The sequence below is a fragment of the Mustela erminea genome, chromosome 18 (assembly GCF_009829155.1).
Source record: "Mustela erminea isolate mMusErm1 chromosome 18, mMusErm1.Pri, whole genome shotgun sequence".
Taxonomy (NCBI): Eukaryota; Metazoa; Chordata; class Mammalia; order Carnivora; family Mustelidae; genus Mustela; species Mustela erminea.
Window position 1 is genome coordinate 4,520,591 of NC_045631.1, and position 25,741 is coordinate 4,546,331.

At 42.2% G+C, this 25,741-nt stretch overlaps 1 protein-coding gene across 3 annotated transcripts; it reads right to left on the reverse strand.

The window, feature by feature from the left end:
* On the reverse strand, nt 1-25,741 carry LOC116577369 (myosin-2). Of its 3 annotated transcripts, none has more exons than XM_032320452.1 (40): nt 25,723-25,741; nt 25,433-25,475; nt 23,664-23,887; nt 23,429-23,572; nt 21,841-21,997; nt 20,744-20,771; nt 20,546-20,660; nt 20,369-20,461; nt 19,910-19,973; nt 19,691-19,789; nt 18,967-19,070; nt 18,285-18,423; nt 17,799-17,917; nt 17,562-17,711; nt 16,262-16,432; nt 15,851-16,160; nt 15,159-15,232; nt 14,250-14,337; nt 14,018-14,135; nt 12,864-12,987; nt 12,639-12,775; nt 10,947-11,202; nt 9,173-9,415; nt 8,903-9,079; nt 8,675-8,820; nt 8,500-8,590; nt 8,027-8,416; nt 7,058-7,184; nt 6,266-6,384; nt 5,929-6,125; nt 5,036-5,219; nt 4,793-4,958; nt 4,569-4,693; nt 4,088-4,396; nt 3,798-4,001; nt 3,125-3,250; nt 2,864-3,034; nt 2,676-2,780; nt 2,462-2,557; nt 1-153 (listed from the first exon to the last, which is right to left on the reverse strand). In XM_032320452.1, the coding sequence occupies exons 3-40, from the start codon at nt 23,865-23,867 to the stop codon at nt 1-3; spliced, it is 5,823 nt and encodes a 1,940-aa protein (XP_032176343.1). In that variant the 5' UTR covers nt 23,868-23,887; nt 25,433-25,475; nt 25,723-25,741. The 3 variants fall into 3 exon arrangements, with proteins under 3 accessions (XP_032176343.1, XP_032176342.1, XP_032176344.1); XM_032320451.1 differs by lacking the exon at nt 25,723-25,741 and adding an exon at nt 25,645-25,710; XM_032320453.1 differs by lacking the exons at nt 25,433-25,475; nt 25,723-25,741 and adding an exon at nt 25,645-25,663.

The window sequence follows — 25,741 nt, forward strand, 5'->3', positions numbered from 1 at the left end:
TCACTCTTCACTTATGACTTTTGTGTGGACCTCCCGGCTCTTCACCCGCAGCTTGTTGACCTGGGACTCGGCAATATCAGCCCGTTCCTCAGCCTCCTCCAGCTCATGCTGGAGCTTGCGGAATTTAGCAAGATTAGTGTTGGATTGTTCCTCCTAAGAATAAAAATGGAATTGTAAGGAACCCATACTGTGCATCTTTCTAGACTCTGGGCTTAAGGGGAGAAAGGACTTGGTATCCGTGAAGAACTTAAAATACCGAGCAGGGGACATTTTTGTCTTAACACCTCCTGGATTTTGGTTATCATTGGAGTGAACATTATGATTTATTTGGGGCTTGGTGTCCCACAAATAATTGCATATTTATTTTTGGAACAAAAACCTATTAAATGATATGTACCACAAGTAAAGCAAGAAAAAATATAAGAGCAGAGAACACAAGAGTACAGGGCATCGGGAGCACTCAGTTGGTTAAACGTTTGCCTTCCGCTCAGGTCATGATCCCAGGGTCCTGGGATCAAGTCCCACACTGGGCTTCCTGCTCAGTGGGGAGTCTGCTTCTCCCTCTGCCCTTCCCCCTGCTTCTGCTTCTCCCTCTGCCCTTTCCCCCTGCTTGTGATCTCTCGCTCTCTCAAATAAATAAATAAAATCTTTTTTTAAAAAAGGCAAGAGTACTGAAATCTTTCTTTTTGTTAATGCTTGTTATAAGATGACTGTGGGCTCAAAGTAAATATTCTATATCATATTAAGGATGAATTTCTTAAAGGTCTCTTTAGATCAAAGTAAATTTGGAATTTTGTGTATCATTTTGGAACATTTCAAAACAATCATTTTTCTCCTGTTTTGGATGTAATGATTCTACTGACAAATTCCCTAATATTAAGTAATCCTTACATTGAAGGAATTAACCTGTTCAATCACTGATGACAATCCCCTTAATAAAGGGTTTCAGAGACTTGGTTATTTATCTTTGCAGAAATTACACTCGTGAGCAAAACTGCCTTTAGTTCCATCCTCCGCCCCCTTCCCCCCCACCATTCTCTCTTGGACACGTTTTGGTATGAGGGTTACATGAGCTTCTTAAAATGATTTGGAAAGCTTCCCATCTTTTCCCATGCTCTGGAATGGCTTACATAGCTCAGGGATTATCTGTTACTTGAAATTTTGAAAGACCTGTCTGGACCTCAGTCCATTTTCAGAAGTAATTCTCAAGTTATTCAGCCAACTTAGTAATTCATGACCTCCTATAAAAAATAATCATTCTCAAAGATTTCACCTTTGTTGACAGGTTTATATTTTACATTAAAAAATTATTTTCTACTTGTGGTTTGTCCCCTTTCCCTTCTTTTCCTTTCCTTTCCTCTTTCTTTTCTTTTCTCTTTCTTTTCTTATCTCTACACCCAACATGGGGCTTGAACTCATGACACTAAGCTCAAGAGTCACATCCCTGGGGCCCCTGGGTGCCTTAGTCAGTTAAGTGTCTGACTCTTGGTTTTGGCTCAGGTCATGATCTCAGGGTCATGGGACTGGGCTCCCACACTCAGCATGGAGTCTGCTAGAGATTCTTTTCCTCTCCCACTCCTCTCCCTCTGCTCTTTCGCCTGCTCATGCTTTCTCTCTCTCTTTTCCAAATAGGTAAAATCTAAAAAAAAAAAAAAAAAAAAAGTCACATGCTCTTCTGACTGAGCCTGCCCAGCACTCCTTTTTCATTTCTATTGTGAGTTTGTATTTTTTTTCTCCTTTTCCTGCCTAGCACTCCTTTCTCATTTCTATTGTGAATTTGTATTTTTTCTCCTTTTCCTTGATTAAGTCTATTTATTTTATTTACTCCTCAGAAATTTTCAGATATTACTAAAATTATATTAGAAAATAAAATACTCTCATTTATCAATTCCTACCTTTATATTTAACAGTACTTCTTTCACTATTATTTTTAATTTCTTCATTGGACTGTCAAGTTTTTTAAAAATTTTGATTCATAAAGCAATGAATGGTCCTCCAAGGACGGCTTTGACTACATTCTTTAGGTTTATAAAGGTGGCATCTTCCTTGAAATTTTATTTATAACTAATAATTATTCAGTAGTTTTTTTCCTTTCCAATTTAACCCAAAAATTATTTAGGAAAGTTAGTTTCTTAATATTTAACCATTTGGAAATTTGTGTTTATATTTTCTAACCACTTTACAATTTTATCACACTATGGCTAGAGAATGTGGCCTTCACAATTTCTGCTTTGAAATTTTTTGAGGTTTTTTTGTGTCCTGAAAATTTACTTAAAGTCAAGCTATTAATATTACAAATAATAAGCAATAATTACAAAAATGTGCAAATGTTTTTAAGAAGTACAGTCTTCTAAAAAGCAAATGGCTTATTTACTACAAAGAGTGGTAAATCTACTAATTTGTTCATTAGCTTTTCTTAACAAGGGACTTCTCTCTTCCCTTCCATGTTAAGGATACTTACAGCCTCCTCAGCTTGTCTCTTGTAAGACTTCACTTTGGCCTGAAGTTTATCTACCAAATCCTGAAGTCTGAGAATATTTTTCCGATCTTCTTCCGTCTGAAAGATAATGAAAAACCACAGGGTCTCACTTGAAAAGCACTTGACTGTTGTTTCATTGTATGAGTGTTTCACGTATGCATGGGGAGCACTTAGCTGATCAAAACCATTGCCATACCTGGTAAGTGAGTTCCTTCACTCTTCTTTCGTGTTTGCGCAGACCTTTCACAGCTTCCACATTACGCTTTTGCTCACTCTCAACCTCTCCTTCCAGCTCACGCACCTGCAAATAAGTAGACTCTTAAGAACTTTGAACTAATAAGACACTGGGAGGAAATGGAAGTAGACAGAGATTGAGAGGCCCACCCTGGCCTCCAGTTTCTGGATCTGCTTCTTCCCACCCTTCAGGGCCAGCTGCTCAGCCTCGTCCAGACGGTGCTGTAGGTCCTTCACCGTCTGCTCCATGTTCTTCTTCATGCGTTCCAGGTGGGCACTGGTGTCCTGCTCCTTCTTCAGCTCCTCAGCCATCATGGCTGCCTGATGAGTAGTAAAACAAAATCAGTCGAGAGAGCTGAGCTAGCACATCAGGATTCAAATGTGGCCATTATAGCATTGCCCTCTGCTCACATCAGTGATGGCCTTCTTGGCCTTCTCCTCTGCATTGCGGGCTTCCTGGACAATGTCCTCCATTTCTCCTTGCATTTGGGATATATCTGTCTCCAGCTTCTTCTTGGTGTTGATCAGGCTGGTATTCTGTTTAAAAATAAATTATAATTTTTTTTATCGCGTTACCAAAGTACTCATTTGTAGCTATTTTTTAAAAATAATTTCAGATAAAAATTTACAAGTCTGATGCCCTTCGATATTAGTTTGTTATATAGTACTCTATGATATATAGTAAATAAAATAGAAATGTTATAGAATATTCAGTATCTTCAAGTACATAGTCCATAGTTAGACCAAATAGCTCTATAATTTCATAACTGTTATTTATCAATGAGACTATTCACAGGGTCAGAATTATAAGAGATGTTCAAATATCCCATTTCTCCAAAATAAAAATGCTAATATTGAGAAGGATCAATAAAGATACAAACACAGGAGAATATGGGCAGCTTTAGAATATTTTAGGAAGTGAATCTATAATTTATGTGAAAATAAAACAGTAAAAGATCTCTCAATAATACAGTGAAAACTTGGTAGAAGTATAAAACCTGGCTGTTATATAAAGCATGTAAGCTTGTATTGTTTGGGACACACAAACATTTACTGAAGGTGAGTTCTTTGTGCCAAACCCCACCTGGGTGTGCAGGAGCTGGACACGCTCACTGGCATCCAGGAGCTCCTGTTCTGCCATTTTCCTGCTCCTCTCTGTCTGCTCCAGAGTGGCCCGCAGCTCCTCAATCTCGGCCTGCAGCAGGTTGGCTCTGCGCTCCACCATGGCCAGCTGCTCCTTCAGGTCCTCCTGGCCCCGCAGGGCGTCATCCAGGTGGATCTGGGTGTCCTGTGGGATGAACGATCACTGGGACACCTCGTTCTCGGGGCTGCGGTCACCCCAGCCACTTGGGGCCATCTTTTGAACGCACTTACTTTGAGGATGCCTTGGGTATTCCTGTAGTTCCTCAGGGCCTCTGCAGCCATGCGGTTGGCATGGTTCAGCTGGATTTCCATCTCATTGAGGTCTCCCTCCATCTTCTTCTTGAGCCTGATGGCATCATTCCTGCTCCTGATCTCCGCATCCAGCATGGTCTGCATCGACTCCACAACCCTGATGTGGTTTCTCTTCAGCTGGTCGATTTCCTCATCCTTCTCAGCAATTTTCCTGTCGACCTCAGACTTGACTTGGTTCAACTCCAGCTGGATGCGCAGGATCTTTCCCTCTTCATGTTCAAGAGATGCCTTTAATGACAGCAGGGGGTGACATTAGCAGAGAATGGAAACATTCGGAAGTTTTTCTGCATACCTTTCCTTCTGTTAATTTTGTGCTGCTTATTTTTTTAATTCAACCTATGTGGATGGGCCAGAGTCTTTTCTGACCTGATTTGTTTATAATGTACAATTGGACCTATACCTCTGCTTCTTCTAAAGCGGCCTGAAGTTCACACTTTTCTTGTTCTACTTGTTTCTTTATCTTCTCAAGTTCATGGATACGTTTTCCTCCTTCTGCAATCTGCTCCGTGAGGTCAGAAATCTCCTCTGTTGTTTGGATAAAAGCAAGTAGAGATTTGATCAGACAGAGGACCTAAGGGATTGGTTCCCAAGGCATGAATATTATTGCAAGGGAAAGGGACTCACGCTGCAAGTTTTTGTTCTCTCTTTTCAAAGTTTCCAGCTGATCCAAGGATTCCTCGTAGGCATTCTTCATCTTGAATAGCTCGGTGCCGAGAGAGCGGGACTCCTTCTGGGAGGCCTCCAGCTCGGCATGGGTTTCCTCATACTTCTGTTTCCACTCTGCCAGGATCTAAAAAACCCAGTGGGGTTACCAGTTGTAAAGGACAGAGGAACACAGTGGCAAGCAGAAGTTGCTGCACAAGTTACCTTGTCGAAGTTCCTCTGCTTCTTGTCCAGGGCGGCGCAGGCCGCGTTGGTTCTTTCCACGTCCAGCATGAGGTCCTCCACCTCATTCTGGAGCCGCTGCTTCGTCTTTTCTAGAGAAGCGCATTTGGCGTTCACGGCTTCTACGTGCTCCTCGGCCGCCTGCAGCCGCTGGGCCAGCTTCTTCCTTGAAGGTTATATATGTTTGTAGAGGGGAGCAAACCAGAACAAGAATTAAGAGCTATGGCCACGCTAAGAAGTACTGGAAGCTTCATATGAAAAATATCCATTCATCCATTCAACAGATACTGTTGAGCTCTTTTTATGAACCAGACACTGGGTTCACAGCAGTGAGCATGGTGACAAAAAGGGCCCTGACTCATGAAGCTTCCAAGTGAGGACAAGAGAGAAATAGTAGGCAGGTGAGAAAATGCCTGACAACGTACTGCAGATATAAATGCAGTGAAGAAAAGTAAAATAGGGTAAGGGGTGGGCAGCTATTCTAGATATTCTAGATACCTCCTCTGAGGAGATAGCATTTGAGTCAAGGTCTACAAAGTCAGAGCAAGCCAGAGGGAGGTCGTGGGAGAGTACTCCAGACGGAGGGACCAGCACATGCAGAGCCTTGAAGCAGCAATCAGCTTGCTGTGCTGGACAAACAGCAATAAGGCCTGGCTATTTGGATAATTATTTGTTACTCATTTCCTTAAGTAGATTTTAGCATAGGGGGCAGGTATCCTGTTTGTTTTACTCAGGACTTATTCTCAGGGCCTGATAGTGCCTGGCAAAGAGGAGCTAATTAATGAATGTTTGCGGGCTAATTCACTGAAGGTCGCTATCTTAATGATTCAACATTGCAAAGTTGTCTGCACATTCTCTCACATCTGCACACATACTTGGCCTCCTCCAACTCCTCTGTGCGCTGGATGGCGTCCGTCTCGTATTTGGTCCTCCACTGGGCCACCTCGCTGTTGGCCTTGGACAGCGCCCTCTGCAACTCGGCCTTGGACTCCTGCTCCTCCTCATACTGTTCCCGCAGCAGGTCACAGTCGTGGCGGGAGGACTGCAGGGCGTGGGCCAGGGCATTCTTGGCCTGTGGAGATAGTTACAACTTTATTTTACTGGCTATGTTTAACTATTGAGTTTCAAAACCCTTTGCAAGTTGGTGTAAATGGATTCCAGTTAGGGTTAGGTCATACAAAAAACAGGGAGTCTGACAATATTATCATTTACCTTTATCTCTTCCTCCAGCTGCCTCTTTAATTCCTCAATCTGTTGTGTAAATGCTTGTTTGCCTCTCGACAACTGAGACACCAGAGCGTCTTTCTCATCTAGCTGTCGTGAAAACTCACCTGATAGACAAAAGAAATGGCATGATTTTTTAAAGTAAAGAAAGTTTTGCTAGCCTGTAGTAGAAATAGCTTTTAACTCTTGACTCCCTGCCCCCTGAGTGCTTGAAAGATTGAATTCTGTATTGCCGCCTTCATGCTTAATGTCAAGTTTCTGATTTTTATGGCAAAACTCATGCATGAATCTGAATGAATAAATACAGCTGAAATACTTTTTGTTCTCTCCGTAACTGATTCTTTCTGGGTTTATGGTAGTGTGGAAAACCTGGTTGTAGGAGCCAGGACACTGAATTCTACATGGTCCCAGTTTCATCGGACTTCTGAGAGACAGGGTTATACATTCCCCATTTAGGAGTCTGGTTCATTCTGATGTACAGAGACAGAAACTCGGTCTGCAACAGGAGTCCTGGGCCCAGGCTAGAGTGACTCCTAAGCCCAAGTGTCCCCTTAGCGTGGCCAACTACTCCAGGCTTTTCTGGAGCAGAGCTTGATCCAGTCCTATCGAAGTCTTTATCTCCAGCTTTGTCCCCAGGAGACCTGGCAAGTAAGTTGGAAGTCTGAGATTTTCAGTAAAGGACACATGTCCTCAGCTGTTTTTATTAGGTTCTCGCGTTACCAAATCAGTTGTTTTCAACCACATCATCTTCATTCTTAGTGCCCAGAAGAGGAGAGTTACCAGATTCTGTCTGCAGGCGTCCCCTCTGGGTTGTCAGGTCATTGATGAGCCTCTGCTGCTCCTCCTCCTTTGATTTCAGCTCGCTCACTTGGTCCTCCAGCGTGCGGCACATTTTCTCCAGGTTCCCCTATGTGCAGAAAGGCAAAAGAAGGAAACAAAGATGCTGTGATATAATTTTAAAATATACATAAACATATAGATAAATACATAAAATAAAGTATAAGTCAATACTTTTGGCATAACATCAAATTATCTTGTCTATAATATGATACACAAGAATTGTTTTCCTTGTATTTTGATTGCTGTCCTCAGTAAAAAATACATGTCGGGATTTTTAAAGAGCTAACTGTGAAGTTCTGTGCCCTGTTAACCCACAAAAAATTTAAAGCCTGTGTTCTAAAATTTAAGATTTTGTAAGAATTACATGGTGTATTTCTCTAAAAGCATGTTTAGGGGCACCTAGGTGGCTCAGTGGGTTAAGCCTCTCCCTTCGGCTCTGGTCATGATCTCAGGGTCCTGGGTTTGAGCCCTGCATTGGGCTCTCTGCTCAGTAGAGAGCCTACCTCCCCCTGCCCCTCTTCCTGCCTCTCTGCCTACTTGTGATCTCTCTCTCTGTGTCAAATAAATGGATAAAATATTAAAAAAAAATAAAAGCATGTTTATATGTACATGATTGCCTTTGTGTGCAGTGAAACGGCAAATCCGTTAATTGAGAATGTTGGAAACCTAGTTCTCCAGCTGGAGCCTGAGAGAATGCAGGTGACCTTTGTTCAAAAGCTGGTCTGGTGTGATGGGGCCAGTGTGCTTAACTTCTTTGAATTTCAGTTTCTTCATATGTTAAGTGGAAATAATACAAATACTAGTATCTTTCTTGCTTATCTCCTAGATTATTGTAAAAAAACAAATGACATAATGTGTGTAAAGTACCCTGATCATTGTCACTAATAACAATTTTCCAGATTCTGGTACCTTGGCTTTAGAGATTGTTTCTACGTTACTGGCGAGGTCATCGATCTCCATCTTCATCTCGCTCTTCTCCTTCTCCAGCTTCTGCTTGACCCTCTGCAGGTTGTCTATCTGCTCCCCGAGCTCGGCCACGCTGTCCGCGTGCTTCTTCCTCAGGGTGGCCGCCGTGGCTTCGTGCTGCAGGGTGGCCTCCTCCAGGTCCCTGCGCATCTTCTGGAACTCGGCCTCGCGCTTCTTGTTCATCTCGATCTGGGCGGAAGTGGCCCCGCCGGCTTCCTCCAGGCGCTCGCTGATCTCTTCCAGTTCCCGGGAGAGGTCAGAGCGCTGCTTCTCTGCTTTGGCCCGGGAGGCCCGCTCTGCCTCGATTTCCTCCTCCAGCTCCTCGATGCGGGCCTGGGGGGTGAAAAGCACACACTTAGCTTCTCTGTGTCATAACTATGCCTTTCTGAGCCAGACTGATAGAAATCGAAGCGTACTTGCAGCTCTTTGATCTTCTTCTGCAGCTGAATGCCAACTGCTTGCTCGTCTTCAATCTTGCTTTGCAGATTACTCATTTCAAACTCTTTCCTTTTTGAAAAGTGGCAAAAAAACACAATTGAGTGTATATCCACCCATTGAAGGCAAGGTCATAAGCAATTCTTTCACACTTACTTCTTGAGCTTTTCATCAAGTTGTTGTTTTTCATTTTCAATGTCCATTATGGATTCTTGGGCCAACTTGAGGTCACCTTCAAGTTTCCTCTTAGCTCTTTCTAGGTCCATGCGAAGTTTCTTTTCTTGCTCCAAGGACCCTTCAAGCTAAATATAAATAATGTTTAGTCTAAAGGAATGCTTAGCTTCTTTTCGAAGAAAATAATCTCCTTGATAATCTTAGACTTACGTCATCCACTTGCTGCTCTAGCTTGATTTTAGCCTTGGTCAGGGTGTTGACTTTGTCCTCTTCTGCCTGAAGGTCATCCAGGGTCTGCTGGTGGGCCTCTTGGAGGGCTTTCTTCTCCTTGGTCAGCTTTGCGATGGTTTCATCCAGACCTGCCATCTCTTCAGTGAGGTTTTTCACCTTAAAAAATTAAAAAAAGAAATGGTAGCTGTGCTAAAGCATGTTAGTAGGGTGGCAGAACATCTGTATAGTAGAACAGAATATAACTCATACCTTGTTCTCTGTGGCGTGCTTCTCCTTTTCAACCTTGGCCAGGGTCAGCTCAAGGTCGTCAATATCTTTCTTGAGCTCTGAACACTCGTCCTCCAGTTTTCTTTTCTTGGCCGTCAACTCAGCGTTGATCTCCTCCTCATCCTCTGCTCTCTCAGTCACCTCCTTGATCTTGGCCTCCAGCTGGATTTTGGTTTTGATCAGCTGGTCACATCTTTCCTCTGCATCAGCCAAACCTTCAGCTTCCTTGAGTTGGAAACAAAATCAAAATTGGAAAGAAAGAATGAAATATTTCACAGTGATAACAATGTCAATCTCTGCTGTTCTTTGGATTTAGGTTTTTGAACCACCTCCTGTGTTCAATCCAGGATACATTGTGGGAAAACAAAATGTCCTGTTCTTTTAGAATAGTATATTCTCTAGTAGATTAGAAAGCCCACCCCTCCCCAAATCTGTCATGAATTCAGAAAGCATTTGTGAAGGAAGAGATCAGAGAAATTCTATTAGAGGTGGTTTCTTGAATAAGGTGACATTTGAACTACACTTTGAGAGGTGGGCAGGATTTCATTTTGTAGAAATCGAGTCATTAGGGGATGGAGCAGGAAGAGAGAAGGCATCGCAGTGGGGAATTCAGGATGCAGCTGCTAATGAACTGCTTCTCTTTGTAGTACTGGAGGAAGATGGTGGTTATAATCTTTCGACATTCAAGTTGAGGCATAAAGTAATCAAGAAATTCCTGACAACCTGCCATGTTTCCAATTACGAGGGTTGGGAGCGGACAGAATATGAGCGAGAAACTGATAAATACATTCACCAGTGAGCCTCCATACTAGCCTTTGAATACGTAAGAGTAAAATGTACAGTGTGCTTATGTAGTGGATATAGTGGTATAGGACAGATTCTAAGTAATTCTCCAGGGACAACAGAAGAGCATTTTGGATAGATTGGAAGGGGCTGGGTCAGAAAAACAGCTCTTTTTCCTTCCGTAATCTAGAAGAAAGAATTATTACATTGCCCAAACTTGACAGAAGAAACTTACTTTAATCAACAGGAGAAATATATGATTTTGTGTTGAGTAGATGATACCAGACCAATTTAGTTCACTCTGAATGAAAGACAGTCTTATAAATTACATTTCAGAGTTATGGAGGCAGTTCTCAAATGACCAGTCAAATGACTGGTGCAGGAGTGAGCAGTGAGTGGGCGGGATGGAGGGAGAGCTGGGAACAGGCAGAGCATCGGGGGTGCCAAGGCAGCGGTCTGCATGCCATGGGGGCATTGACTGTGCACGTGGACTGGAATTTTGGAGGTCAGTGACAAACACCATTTCTGTAAAATGTGATGGAGAACACTCACCTCTGTCAGCTGTACATATCATGATTTAAAACTCCTGGATATTGAGAAGTTAAAGGAAGTTTCAGAGATTAAAAAAAAAAAATCAATCTCTACATGCTATCCGCCCCTATATATTTCATTTGGGATAGTTTTGTGTGAAAATCATTTTCAAGGACTGACGTCAAAGGGAAAATAAGTCATAAGTCCTATAGTTCGATGAAATAGTGGAGAACAGGTGACAGTGGTCCGTTCTACTTTATTGCCCCAGTCCTGGTTTGGGCGATGAAGGGATATATGGACTGTACTTGAACCATCAGAGTGCTCTGACCTTTCCTTTCCAGTGAGTGTCCCCACACTAACTACCCAGCGCACCACCACCAGTGCCCAGAGTTCGAGTGCTTGCATCCCGATGAGCAGCACCCACCATGACCCCATTACTTACAGCCTGAACCTGGAGCTGCAGGTCATTTTTCTCTTTTAAGAGAGTGGCCATTTTTTCCTCCAGTTCCTTCCTTTTGGCCTCTGACTTGGCGAGCTCGTCTTTGGTTTTCTGAAACTCTTCCTTCATGGTGGCCATCTCCTTCTCGGTCTCTGCGCTCTTGAGGAGCGGCTTGATCTTGAAGAAGAGTTTCATCCAGGGCCAGTGCTTGACGTTCATGAAGGCGCGGATGTTGTACTGGATGCAGAAGATGGACTCCCTGAAATTTAATTAATGAAAATTTGGTATTGCGTGGATAAAGAAATTGAAGTCTTGGCAGCAGGAGCTAGGGGTTCTGCCCCCACCGTGTGCCTCTCCTATCTTCAAAAGCACAGATGCAAGAAATTCTATTTGGGGATGATGGTCAAGGACTCTGTAATCACTCCTTTCTTTACATCAGTGCCTCTCAAACTTTTGGTATGCCTAAGGATCATGACGGACTTGATAAAATGTTAGTTCCTGAACATTATCTCCAGAGATTCCCCCAGAAGATCTGAGAGACAGTCTAAAATTCACATTTGTAACAAGTTTGCAAGAGATGCTGGTGATATAGGTCTAAGGACCACCCTTTGAGAACTACTGCTGTAGATCAGTGCTTCTCAAGCTTTCCTTCTGGAACACCACTAAGAGCAGTGGTGAAATCACTTTCAAGACCCCTGAGGGATGAGGGCACGGAACAAAAGGATTCATTAAAAACAGAATTACTGTGAAGAATCTCTGGTTTTGCATTTTATGTGTTGTGTGAATTTTGCATTCTACTCTGTAATATTATCACATTAAAAAAATCTAATTTATTTAAAAGATTAATTACCCCCCTAGATAGGCAATCAACTGCCCAAATATATACATATGTGTATATATACACACACACACACGTGTATATACATATATATATATATATATATACACACACACATAGTGGGTTATGACATACTATTTTTAATAAAAATAGATTACAATAGAAAATATTAACATAACTACAGGATAGAGAAATAAAATTTGTTTGATGTAAATTACATATATATTTACATACACAAACATATGAATGTGTATATGCCCATAAAAAATGCATTTCTCACTGTGGGGCCCATTCACATGCATTCTGCAGTCTGAGACACCTGGATCTTAGATTTAGAACTCTGTCCCTGCATCAGATCAGATCACCAGAAAGCCACATACCTTGGTGACATTGTATTAACTTACTGAAAAAAAAATCTTTCACAGATAAATGCCCTTAATATTTTACATCATAATAGCTTGATAATAGAACTGATCAGAGGGAAGAAGTTGTTTCTGCATCTTGTATAAAATCACTATTGAAAATACCATCTGCTGTTCAGCTCAGTGTATCTAATTTAATGATCTACCCACTAAATTCACACTGGTATATTTTTATACTGGTATCTTTTCTCTTGTGAGATAGGAACTGGCCACGCTTTATGCTTTCTCTCTCTTTCTTTAACCTGGACAGTCAGAATATGTTTCATGGTGATGATTCTTAACTTCAATTTTCTGGTATATCTCTATGCCCACTTCAGTATAGGACACTTTATTCGTTCCTGCTTATGTTTGTGGCCTTATCATATCTGGGTTATGCCAACTTAATGTGTTTCTGGAGCAGAAAGATGGGAATAAGGAAACAAATTATGTTTATACCTTCTCTCCACCATCTTCTGGTACTCCACTCTTGCCAAGTACCCTCTGCACCTGGCTTGGGTTCTTGTAATCAGCTGGGCCAACTTCTCATCTCGCATCTCCTCTAGGAGCCCCAGAAGACCAGCTTTGAAAAAGACCTATGCATGGAAGGAGTTGCAGATCAGACACTGTACAGAAACTTCATAGGGACACAGATAGCATCAAGTAAGCTTTAGAGACCATTACCTTGGTGTGACCAAATTTATACTGGGTGTGGTCAATGTCGATGGATGCAAGAAGCTTCTCAGAAGCCTTCTTGCTGTCAATGAACTGTCCTTCGGGGATAGCACTTGCATTTAATACCTTGTACCTGTTTAAGTAAATATTTTTTTAAGTTTATTTATGATGACACTAATAGCAGACAAACATTAAATGATCTCTAGAAAATCAGAGCTTTAAACAAAAGTATCCTTCTTTGTTCTCAGGAAGGACTTTAGGTACATGGGTGGTCAGTCTAGCACCAATAGTTTTCATTCCATTCCACCCTCCTGCACAGTTGCAGACTTTCCCTTCTGTGTCATCAGAACTTGTTCTCAGGAAAGGATCCTATGATCTTGTTCGCATCTAGGTGTAGATGACCAATGAAATGTGACATGTTTTCCTGGCTAGATTCATTTGATTTTTATGATCCTGAGTCCCAAAATGAAAATTTTTAGTGAGGAATTGGGTAGAAAAGTCCAGTTCAGGTAGGAGAAACTGTCCTGATCACCCCAATAAATGTGTAATGGAGCTTTGGGTTTTGTACACTGAAGTTCTCTGTGCACTCCACCAGGCCCAGCCTTCGGAGGGGGCAGCTCCCTGGAGCTGCCACCAGCCTCTTGCCCCTTTGCCTCTTATTTGATTCCCAAGATGGGCTTGTCTGGGGAGGAGAAAGAATTGCTTAGGAGCTTGTATTGTGATGGTTCTGGAAACCCTGGGAAACCAGGGAGAAAGAAAGTAACAGAAAATGACTCAGAGTTTCCTAGCCTAGCTACCAGGACCCATGTGACTTTGGACAGATAGTTTAATCTCATGAGCCTCAGTTTATTCATCTATAAGAGGAGGTATTGATAGTACTTACATGTTATACATGAAAAAAATGGTAGTTCTCCTAATTACTGAGGTTAATGTGTTTTTCTACAAGCTGTACCAGGAGCTCAATAAAGCCCACGAAATTTCTGGAGTACAAAATAGGTGGTATATCTATATTTTGAGGGTATTTTGAGGCTTGTGATTTTTTTACTCTTTTTTGTGGCAAATTAAACATGAATAGAGGCATATTTTCTTCACCAAATTATTTTGTTTGCAATAAATATATTTATACTAAACTTCAAGATGTACCATAATTCAGAGAGTCTGACCTCTGTTTGAAGTCTGCGTAAAGAATCCTGCTTGGGAACCCCTTCCTGCAGATGCGGATCCCTTCCAGCACCCCGTTACACCGCAGCTGGTGCAGGACAAGTTCATGCTCCATGGCCCCTGAAAGTATACATATGGATTACACTGCAGAGTTGTCATTGTTGTTGTTGTTGTTGTTGTTTTTAAAGGAGATGTGGCAGTCCTGCTTCATGCCTTCACTCTAGAGCTTCTTACCAGGAGTCTTTGTTTCATTGGGGATGATACAGCGCACAAAATGAGGATGGGTACTCCTGAGGTTTGTCATCAGTTTGTTCAAGTTCTCCTGTGAGGTCAGGAAAAAGCTTGTTATCTCTAACTTTCACCATGGTTGTGGGCATTTGGCAAGGTCTATTAAGTTTGATGTTTATGGCTGAGTTGAATGACTGGTATGGATCATTTCCATGTAAAGTAATAGCTTGCTATCCTTCTCCAGAGATGTAGGTTTCTCCTCTTTACCTCTTTCTCCCCTTGAGTTGGCAGGAGTTACACACGGGAAGCAGCTTGACACAGGCCTTACTTCCTCCCTGGTCCATGGCTTCCCACATACACTTACAAGGCCATTGCTTTCTTATACAAGATGGCCACACTTTCTTCTACCCGGCTCCATGGTTCTCCAGGGAGGACATGTGAACCTGCACCACACTGCTTTTTCTCACACATAGCTCCCCTTTCCAACCCAGTTAACTCTTAGGGCATAAATGTTATCTAAAGGGGAACAATCTTACCAGCTATAATTGAGGACTGACCAGATTAAGGACAAGAATACTCTATTAAATTTCCCATAGGCTAGCTGCTAGATTTTCATTAGCCTTACTGTTAATTTAATCTCTCTGAGTACCATGTCATTCATTGCTTAGTCTTATGACTCAGCTAGACTATGAATGGTAGAATATTCAGTTTTATAAAATTTCCTATAAAATACTTGGCATGAAAGATGAGCTAATAATTTCTGAGTAATTTAAACGTCTTCTCTCCAAAACTAGATTAACAGATATCATTAATCAGTATCAGTCTTTTCCTCAGTGACTTGTGGAAAGAACTCTGTGGTTTTAAAAACAAATTCCTAAAGTAAGTGGGGAGTGTCAAAAACAGTTTCTTCCTTACTCTGAAAAGGGCAGACACGGTCTGGAAAGAAGAGCCCTTCTTCTTGCCACCTTTCTTGGCACCACCACTCGCCTCTGGAAAGCAAATAAGAAAAGGTGTCATTCAAGTGTGGTTTTGAACTGACAGGGCTATTTCTTGCTTGTTTATTGCCAATTTCTGCACGCATCTGATGGAGCAGTTTTTGGACACTACCGGCCTCTCCACTGGAGCCCAAATGACACTTAGCTGTCAACTAAGCTTGTATTCACTGTTTTTGATTTTTTTCTTCCATTAGAAGATGAAGTAAAGGGCATTCACTTCACCATATAAAAATGGATCCTCAATGTTAGGACATGTGGAGACAAAATAACTTCAAAAACCATCAATAGAAGCTAGTCTAGATAGGCAGAAGGTTGTCATTCCATTTTCTTAAATATCCCCAGATACTCAATATCCAGCAGATGTGGAGGAAGAAGTAGGAGAGAATCATAGAAGCTGAGGCTTTTCATTGGTTGAGATCATAACAGTTCCTCTCTAACCCTTTGCAGTAAGTGAGACACAAATGTATGATTGTAATGCAGCCTACTTAGTCAAAACTTGGAAGAACAATGGATCTGGCTCTGCAATCCTTCTGGAAGGGTTCTGAGATCAGCCTCAAACTAACAGCACTTTTTGGAATACCTAGAGAAAGTGTTAGGTTTCTTGAATGTTACCTGCTTCAGCAGTTTGAGCCCCAGAGAAGAGGAAAGCTAGAGTTTTCACCGAAGACTTCTGGTACAGCCCAACCACGGTCTCATTCAGGGGGTCCTTGTTCTTGTCCAGCCAGCCAGCGATGTTGTAGTCCACGGTGCCAGCATAGTGGATCAGTGAGAAGTGAGCCTCGGCCTTGCCTTTGACAACCTTGGGCTTCTGGAAGTTGGCCGACTTTCCAAGATGCTGTTCATACAGCTTGTTCTTGAAGGAGGTGTCTGTGGCCTTGGGGAACATGCATTCCTCTTCCAGGATGGAGAAGATGCCCATGGGCTGCATTAAAGCAAAACAAAATGCATATAGGGTAAATATGAGCTGTAGGATGAGTCAGGGAGTTTACGAGAAGACGTTACTGAGTGGACAGTTCAGGAGACCTTCTCGATGAGCTCGATGCAGGCAGCCAGGTCCATCCCGAAGTCGATGAAGGTCCACTCGATGCCCTCCTTCTTGTACTCCTCCTGCTCCAGCACGAACATGTGGTGGTTGAAGAACTGTTGCAGCTTCTCGTTGGTGAAGTTGATGCACAGCTGCTCCAGGCTGTTGAACTAAATAAATACATGTGTTCGCTTTTCTCTTGAGCAAGTTGAACATTTTTAAATGTAGGCCTTCTTAATTTAAAAATATATGTCGAATAGCCTTTAGATTACAGATATCAAAATCATGGTGCAGGGGAGCACTATGAAATCTACTGTTTTCTCTGGTGCCATTTTACTACAGAATCCTAGATCACATTAAAGCTCTTGCCCTGCACCGGCTTAAGCTCACTCAGGTATTTTTCTGAGTTCCCACTTCATCATTTCATGTTTATTCCATTATCTTCTCCATTTTCCATTGACACAATTAAGAGCTAATGGGCAACCCGTTTGGAGTTGGCTGTGAGGGGTCTCTGTTGTATGGAAATCACGAGTGTCTGCTTTGCAAGTGGACAATAATTGACACTCTTGTTCTTCTTCATTGAAAATTAAAACAAAATCAAGATACCAGCTATCATATACAGTGCAATAACACACTAATGTTAAAAAAACAAAAACAAAAAACCCCAGACGCCAAAACATTAACATTAGCTTGATACAAATAGTGGTGTTAATAGGGGACCCTTCCCCTTGATTTGGCGTATTTTCTATAATGTCTGACTTTTGCTTTTATAATTAGAAAGAGATAAATTTCCTAAAACTGTAAGCAGGAAAACTATATTTCATCAAATAGGGATTTTTATCTTACAATATCCCATTAATGAGAATAAATGCTGACTTTATTAATTACTACTCTTTTTTCTCTGTTCTTCTTGTCTTGTCTAAGTGTTTTTCAATGACTTCCCCCACCATATTTTCAGAACATGTTATATGTTTCACAGGATTACTTTGACATTTTTATGTTAACTTCATTTGGCGCTGTGGGAGTTTTAGGGCTCCCTCCTCCCCCTGACACTGAGCTAGCTCCTAACCCTCTTTGGGTCCCATAGCAACTCAGAGTGCTCATCAAGTGCATGGTCTCTCATAGAAGGGGGACTGCTACTGCGGTAAATGCTTAGTAGTTACTCCATCATTCTCTTCTAAGGTTCAGCATAGCTTTTTGGGAGTAGTGAGAGAGGGTTATAATATTCACAGATTTCTTCTTATTGATATTTCTGTTGCCGTACTGTAAATTCCCCTTACCAACCAGCTACCAACTCACGTCAAAGATCTCAAAGCCGGCGATGTCCAACACCCCAATGAAGTACTGCCTGGGCTGCTTGGTGTCCAGCTGCTGGTTGATACGGGTGACCATCCACAGGAACATCTTCTCATAGATGGCTTTGGCCAGAGCACCCACAGCATTGATCACCTTGAAAAACAAGAATATATCTCTTGAGGTTATCAGAGGGCTGTAAAAATGCTTGATTCTGCCGGTGAATTTGAATTATGCACCTACCTGCTCTACAGTCTGGCCTTTGGTGACGTACTCGTTGCCAACCTTGACCCTGGGGTAGCAGAGGGCTTTAAGCAGGTCAGCAGAGTTCAGACCCTGGAGATAGGCCGCCTTGTCAGCAACTGAAAGGAAGAAAGGATAAAACAATGTTATTATGGCCCAGAGCAATCCATTTTCTAAAAAAAAAAAAAAAAAAGTGTTTTTAAGCTACAGACATTTTGTGCAGTGTTTTCAGAATATCTCTTTGAGCATTCTTACCCATTTCTTTTTCACTAAGTTCAAGAATTTTATTATGGGTAGTGTGCCCTAAGGAACTTCATAGGTGATAGAAAACATCTATCTAACACAATGCTTCACATACTATATTATCTGGGTATACTTTAAAACTCAATTTTTAAAAATGACTTTGTCTTCCTTGAAAAACTTAAGGGTAACAAGTTAAGAATGTGATTTTCAAAACAAAAAATCGGGGATGACTTAGTTGGTTACCTTCGGTGCCATCTGGCTCAGCCTGTTCTTCCCGCTGCTTCTGCTTGAACTTCAAGTTCCCGTAATGCATCACAGACCCTGTGAGCTTGTAGATGGAGACTTTCTCGTCATTAGTGAAGCCCAGAATATCAATAGCGCTCTGCCAAGATAACCAAGAGAATAACTGTTAGGTTTATGATCTACACGCTTACTATGCATTGTTCACATTCTGATTCCTGACATGTTGGTCAAACTGAGGAAATTATCATTGCTGATGGGGGTGCAAGGAACACTTTAGAGAGGGCTGTTGATTAACCAAAGGCTAGTGAGAGTTGATCAACCAAAGACCAGCACTGAGCTTTAGAATTATAGGTGCAGATCCTATATCTGCAAACCCTAGCAGATTGAAGAAGGAAACAAGATAGAGAACAAGACAGTAAACTTAAGGAACTTATTGTTTTTGAGAAGTGGTATGGATCTCATTCATGTAGATTACCCAAAAAAAAAAATGTGGTTTAGATAAATTCAGAAATGATAGACCTTTAAAAGTCACGTGTTTTGGGGGCACATTTTTATCTTTTTGGCACATCCATGCACATCTTTGAACCCTCTTTTGCTATTTCTACTAGAAACTGAATATTTATCGGAGGGACCATTGCTCTAACCCAACATCATCATTCTGAGTTTCTTGTGTTGCACTTACATCTGTGGCCATCAGCTCTTCTTGATCATCAATGCTAGCCACACTGATCTCCCCTTGACTGACAAATGGGTAGTCATATGGGTTGGTGGTGATCAGAAGCATTTCTAAGTACATGGAACAGAGAAAAGGTAAGCAGAATGATCCCCTTCATTAAAACAAGAGATATCTAGACAAAGTCCAAGACAGTGTATGAAGCTAAAGAAGATTATCACATACTGGGAGAAGTTATATCTGTAAGAATGATCAGCACATTGCTGACTATTAAAAATCCAGAATTGGAAACAACCTAAATATCCTTTGAAAGGTATGGCTAAATAAGTTATGCTTATCTCTAGAATATAACATGATGCAACCATTAGAAATAATAATGTGGAGCTATAATTGGTGACATGGAAAAAAACCATGATACGGTATTGCCTGATGAAAAAAGTACATCACAGAAGAACACTGACGTAGGATTCCAGTTACTGTAGTCTGAGTATCTTTATGTTCAGAAAATGAGTACAATAATATTCACCAAAGTGTTTACAGTGGTTATTTCATAGTGATAGGATTTGAAGGTGTTAAATTTTTGCTTTTCATTTCTATAATCACAATAAACTCACAAAACTACTTTTGAAATCAAGGTGATAGACCTGACAAAATTCAGTCATGGAATACTAGGCTGGACCATGCAAGGAGAGGAGCTGGTGCAATCATTCTAGAAAGGGATGACATTTCTTACCAATTAGTTCTGGTTTCTTGTTCGATGTGATCTGATAAAAAATATGATAGCTCCTTTCAGCCTTAAGCTGGAAAGTAACTCTAGACTTCTCTAGCAGATCTGGAAGGAAATAACCAACAGGGCAATACAAAAATTCACGTGGGATGCACATTTTACTTTGGGTTGACTTTGTAGGTTATAAGAAGCAGAAATGACTATAAAGGAGATCCAAGCACTCACATGTTTCAATATCAGCAGAAGCCAGCTTCCCTGTGGTGCCAAAGTGGATTCTGATGAATTTACCCTTGAAAGGAAAACTAATATTACTACTTTGTTTTCAAATCATATCAAATCTTTGGGAAACTCAGTATACTTAGAATGCTAATTGGTTGATATTAAATCAATCCAGAGACTAATTGTATGAGGCAGAAAAGGTATATCCTGTTTCTTTAGGTAAAAGAATTTTATCTTTGATTTTCATATTATAAATAATTGTAGGTAATGACAGATGAGAAAGAACTCAGATATAGGTCACATATCTTTTTAGATGGGACTCGGATCCATGTTATTACATGCTCAGAGGGAAAGGAGAAGACCGATGCAGTATAATGTGAACAAAAAAGATTCAAAGAACATATTCACAAACACCCCATACACTGTGACCAGTGAACAGGGTCCATACTTGTGTCTGCAACTTACAAAGCGAGAGGAGTTGTCATTCCTCACGGTCTTGGCGTTGCCAAAGGCCTCCAGTAAGGGGTTGGCACTGATGATTTGATCTTCAAGGGTCCCCTGCAAAGGCAAGAGCGGTCCTTACCTCCGGGGCTCCAGACTTTCCAAGAGCCCTGAGAGTCTAGAGTCTGGCCGCAGACCCACCTGCATTTTGCCAGAGGTAGGTTCCTCCTTCTTCTTCTCCCCAGTGACTGCAATTGTTGCAAAGTACTGGATGACACGCTTGGTGTTCACAGTCTTCCCTGCACCAGATTCTCCGCTGTCAAACAAAAACTAAGTGAGATGAAGTTCCAAACCTGGCAACCATCACAGCCGTGAGAAGAAAGCATAAAATTTACTTACGTGATCAGGATTGACTGATTCTCTCGGTCTACAAGAGAGAAATAATAGCCATTTAATACTGGGGTGTGTGTTTGTTATTTTTGTTGTTGTTTTGTATTTTTGTAAACAGTGAGTAAAGTAAAATGGAATAAACTTAGTATTTTTCAGACTGGCCTTTGCAATCCCTAAGGCTTTTCCAGTGCCCCTTCCATGTACCGCAGTACTTCCCCACAACCCACTCCTGACTTAAGCGCACGTGCATCTGTTTAAACAGAACACTGCAACAAAACACCGGACTTTTTTTTTTTTTTAATATTCTGTCACTAAGGACATATCAGAAGTGGACTGAGCCTTCTCTTGGGTTTAGATGACAACTCTAGCAGTGAATAGTGAGTGTTTATTGTAGGTGTAAGAAGTCATGAAAAGTAAGCATTTTAATATGCGGGATGGGGTAAATACAGCACAGGTGGTAGCTTTGGAAGTAATCACGGCTTTAGTCATAGTGTGAGGGAAAGGTTTGTTTTACTCTCTTCGAAGACGAGTTCTCTAAGTCCTTTCCCCAACTAGCTAAGAGTAGGCTGGCTGAGGTAGTCTTCCAGGGAGAAGATTCATGGCAAAGCTGTTTTAATAACAAATACACCTTAAAATCTGGAGCGCATGGAGGCTGGCTCAGGACAGGAGCATTTATGCCCTCCCTAATAGAGAGGGCATTCGTTGGTCACAGTTTCTGATATTGAGGATAAGACAGGGGCAGATTGTACTCTTCCAGTTTTCGGCTCTTGGCAATGGGAGCACAGTTTGTACGTGTGATTGCGTGTGTGCACACACATAAACAATGTTTGTCATTTTTGCTCAAGCTTTTCTAGTTTCTGAGTCATTCAAAAACAAATTCTCTCACTATGGCCAACCCCTGTTGCCTTTTAGAAGTCAAAGAGACCATGAGCAATTGTGTGATGGTAAGAATTGCAAATCATCTTTTACACCCCCTCCTTCCTGGACCGCCTCCCTCACCAATACACCAGCCCAACCGAGGGTCTCAAAGAGCATCTCGAGACTCTTAGTGTCTCTCTCTCCTGTGGTTCCAAAAAGATTATGCACACACAAAGCATTTAACTCACCCGTCAGCATGAACTGGTAGGCGTTGTCGGAGATGGAGAAGATGTGGGGCGGGGCCTCCTGGCGCTTCTTGCCTCGGTAGGCGGCCACCACCTCAGGGTTGTACACCGGCAGCCACTTGTAGGGGTTCACAGTGACGCAGAAGAGGCCCGAGTAGGTCTACCCAAGGGAATGAGAAAGAGCTTTTCCCGTCAGGTGTGCAATTCACTTGTTAAACGAATTCTGACTCAAAGGAGCACTTTAAGGAAGTACCCTACATTTCCTGAAGGCATTGGCATGAAAATTAGTTGGAACTTTCAACAGTGAGATAGCAAAATCCTTGAGGGAAGGGCTCACAGTTTTGTTTTTATTGTTCCTCTTGGGACTTAGCATAATGATTTTTGGATATTAGGAGCTCCAAAGGTTTTTTTGTTTTTGAGTTGTGTTTTTTTGTTTGTTTGTTTGTTTGTTTTTTAATGTGTAGGGTTAGACATTTTTACTGTGTTTTAGGAGATATGTGTGTATTTCCTTTGCAGCATTAAGATCGTTCAGATGCATGAAAACAGAAGTTTGGACACAACTGAAGTGCCCAATGATAGGGAGTTTGTTAGGGGAACTGTGGCGATCCTAAGACAGTATGATGCAGGCATGTAATCAAGGATCCAGCAATCCTGGGGTGACATTTGCAGAATACTATTAAGCTATAAAGACACGGAACCCAAAATGATGTAAATACATCATGATTAAACAGGGAACTTTTCAGAATCTTAAACAACTGGGGTAAAACGGGCATGGACCAGTCAGAACGGATGCTAACCCTAATCACCAGGGGCACCTGGGTGGTTGTTGTCTGGCTGAGCATCAGCACCGGCTGAACTACACAAAAATGTCAATGCGATGTAGTAAGTTCAATTGTGTATTATGTGCCAGACCCCTGCAGGCCACCTGGAATGAAGGGTGAGGTACATTCCTTGGGAAGCTCCCAGTCTACAGTCTGTGCTGGGGGAAGACGTGTGAAGGGATGGACCATCAAAGCTGGGTCTGGGGCAGAGACCATAGGACTAGGACACCCCACTCTGCCTGGGGAAGATGGGGGGCTTCCTTCAGGGGGTGGCCTTCATGTAAAGGGGACCATAACACACAGATACAAATTGCTGTCCTTTTGGAAGCTTTCTGAAAATGAGCAAAATTTGGTCTTTAAAAACATTTTTATGCATTAAAGTGCAAGTGTGTCATTTCCCCCTGGACGATTCTACAACTAGAACAGGGTGGGGGGGTTGCTGAGGTATAAACAGTAGCTGCTCCCGTGTTTGCTCAGGAGACGTGTGGCCAACCCCCTCCACATGGACAATGGCCTTGCCCAGCTTTGAATGGAAAGACAAAGGATCAAGTACTGGCTCTTGTGTTATGCCTTATAACAGCACTAGTGAACCTTATAACTCATTAACTAACTGATGTGCTAGCTAGTTAACATGTGCGATGACTAGTTATAGCACTAGTGAAAGAAAAATGGGTCACTGCTTTCCATCCATTTATATGACAGTGGAAGTAGCGGGCTGGCAGGTCCAAGGTCATGGTGATAAAAACCACCTGGGCGGGGGAGGCACTCACGTAGATCATCCAGGCTGCGTAACGCTCTTTGAGGTTGTACAGCACAGCGGGCTCGTGCAGGTGGGTCATCATGGCCATGTCCTCGATCTTGTCGTACTTGGGAGGGTTCATGGGGTAGACTTGATCATCTTTCACTGTCACAGTCTGGCAAACGGGGAAGATAACGGCTCAGGTGAGTCGAGAGACCAAACACAAGAACTGACAGAACGGGGCCAGCTCCAGGGGCTCCACTCACCGCTCCACCTTCGGTCTTCACCGTCACTTTCCCTCCTTCTCTGCTCTGGACGGTCCCTTTCACAAAGGATTCCTTGGGATCCACCACAAAGACAGACGTCTTGGCATCAAAGGGCCTATTCTGGGCCTCAATGCGCTCCTTTTCAGACTTCCGGAGGTACGGAGCCGCCTCCCCGAAAATGGCCATTTCCTGGTCTGAACTCATGGCTGCTGAACTCAGAGGTCCTAATGGAGACGAAGCATTTCACGTTAGAGATTCTGGACTGTCATGTGTGTCAGTATATCTCTATATACTGGTGGGGATAATTCATGGAAACTGCCCTATCTGGAAATCTCCCCCAGGCAGGCCCCCACCATGCTGTCATTACTGAAACAAACTTAATCCCAAGCCTCAATCGCATTGAGGGTTGCTCTATAACCAGCCCTGTGCTCAAGGCTTGGCACACACTATTTTCTTTCAACATCCAAGACTAGCATCCTCCTCCGGGAGCTGGGCGTGGTCTCCGCATGCTGCTGAGGAGCTGGTGACCCTTGATCCCTTGATCTTTTTGAAAAATGGTGCCTCTCTTCTAGAAGAAGGATTACAGCATCTGCCTTTCTTAATTCCTAGCCTGTGAGGTCCTGGACGGCTACTTTGGGAACAAAGTTACGTGATGACTGAAAAAGCAGTTTCAAATAGTGCAGGCTCCCATCTCGATGGAAAGTGCCATTTATTGTAATGGGAGAAAATTCCATTTCTTGTCCTAGATTGCAAGAGAACTTCATTTCCTCCTTTAGATACTCAGCCAGAAGTGCCCAAGGTCAGGCGTTTTGGGGATAATAATTTTGTTTACCTCTTCTCGGGTTGTGTGTTTATCAGTGTTTGCCTAACAGAATTTCTTTGCTTATTATCTCTTATAATTGGCATATTATCATCCAATTAATCAGTTAAGTTAACTGAGGATAAAAGCCATAGCAAATGTTATCCTCATATTATTATTTTTATTTTAAATTTATTTTATCGATGTTTAGTCGGCATGCAGTATGATATTATCCTAATTCTTCTTCATTGAAGGGCTCCCTTTGTCCTTCCAAATTTCCTGCTGGAGAAGGCAGACTTGGACTGCTCCATTCTCTGTTATCTGCAGGTTGCCAGCGGCATCAGTAGAACGAAAGATTTGGCAAAGAATGCCGCTCCATCATCACAGGATCCAGTTACTTGAAAGTCATTTTGATCTGCTACCCACCGGTGTCTCCCTCCAGAAACGCGGGGCGTAGTAGTTGGCCCTATTAATACCTTTATGTGCCTAACAAAAGGCTCACAGCATTTTAACTTCATGCAACAGTCAACACCGGGCAAGGGAAACTTTTCAGGTTTTTAAGCAGCTTAAGGAGGCTTTTTCCTAGGTACCTTCTTGCCTACTTGTTGGATTTACTTAATGAATGGTAATAGCAGGATACGTTTTTATCAAAGTTGAGATTTTTGGCAAGAGAATCTTATTGCAGATCTCTCTTCCCTACAGAATGATATTCTGTCGACAAACTAGTACTCCAGTAGCCATTTCCTTGTTAAGCGAGAAATGGTTAATGTTACTGATTGCATTCTGAATGACTCTAAGTGCATTGTTCTGAAAGGCAAGTCTCCTTCCCTCTCTCTCCAGCACCTTTCCTGAAGCACAGTCGTTAAGGTATTTCCTGGGACCGGCACTTTCTCAAAGCTTGCTAAGTGACACAGCTGCATCTCAGAACCTCTCACCTTCTCCTCCAGGGACTGCTTAGTCCAAACCTTACCTTGTTAGCAAGTGAGAAGATGTAGCCTGGAAACAAGACAGTTCTATAAAAAAGAGGGGGTAAGCACTGGATTAGTTAACCGAAAGCACCCCCGTCCCCCAACACACATACACACATAACAAAATCCCATCTGCGGCTTGCTAGTTGTTGTCAACAGAAGGCTACAAAAGTCACTGTTGTAAAAACAAGTGCAGGAGCTAAAGGAGCTGTACCCGAGCGAGGAGCTGGAGCTGACGCTGGGCAGCGTGGTCAGTGTCCCTCTTGAAAGCCTGTTGCCCGTTCCCACTTACCTTGGAGCTTTTTAAAGCA

What these genes read in the sequence shown, in the direction of transcription:
- LOC116577369 (XM_032320452.1), bottom strand. Translation starts at nt 23,867, where the DNA reads ATGAGTTCAGACCAGGAAATGGCCATTTTCGGGGAGGCGGCTCCGTAC. An exon ending in TGCAGCTCCAGGTTCAGGCT is followed by an intron (nt 9,416 to 10,946) that starts GTAAGTAATGGG and finishes TTCCAACTCAAG; the next exon opens with GAAGCTGAAGGTTTGGCTGA. An exon ending in AAACAATCTCTAAAGCCAAG is followed by an intron (nt 7,185 to 8,026) that starts GTACCAGAATCT and finishes TTCTGCACATAG; the next exon opens with GGGAACCTGGAGAAAATGTG.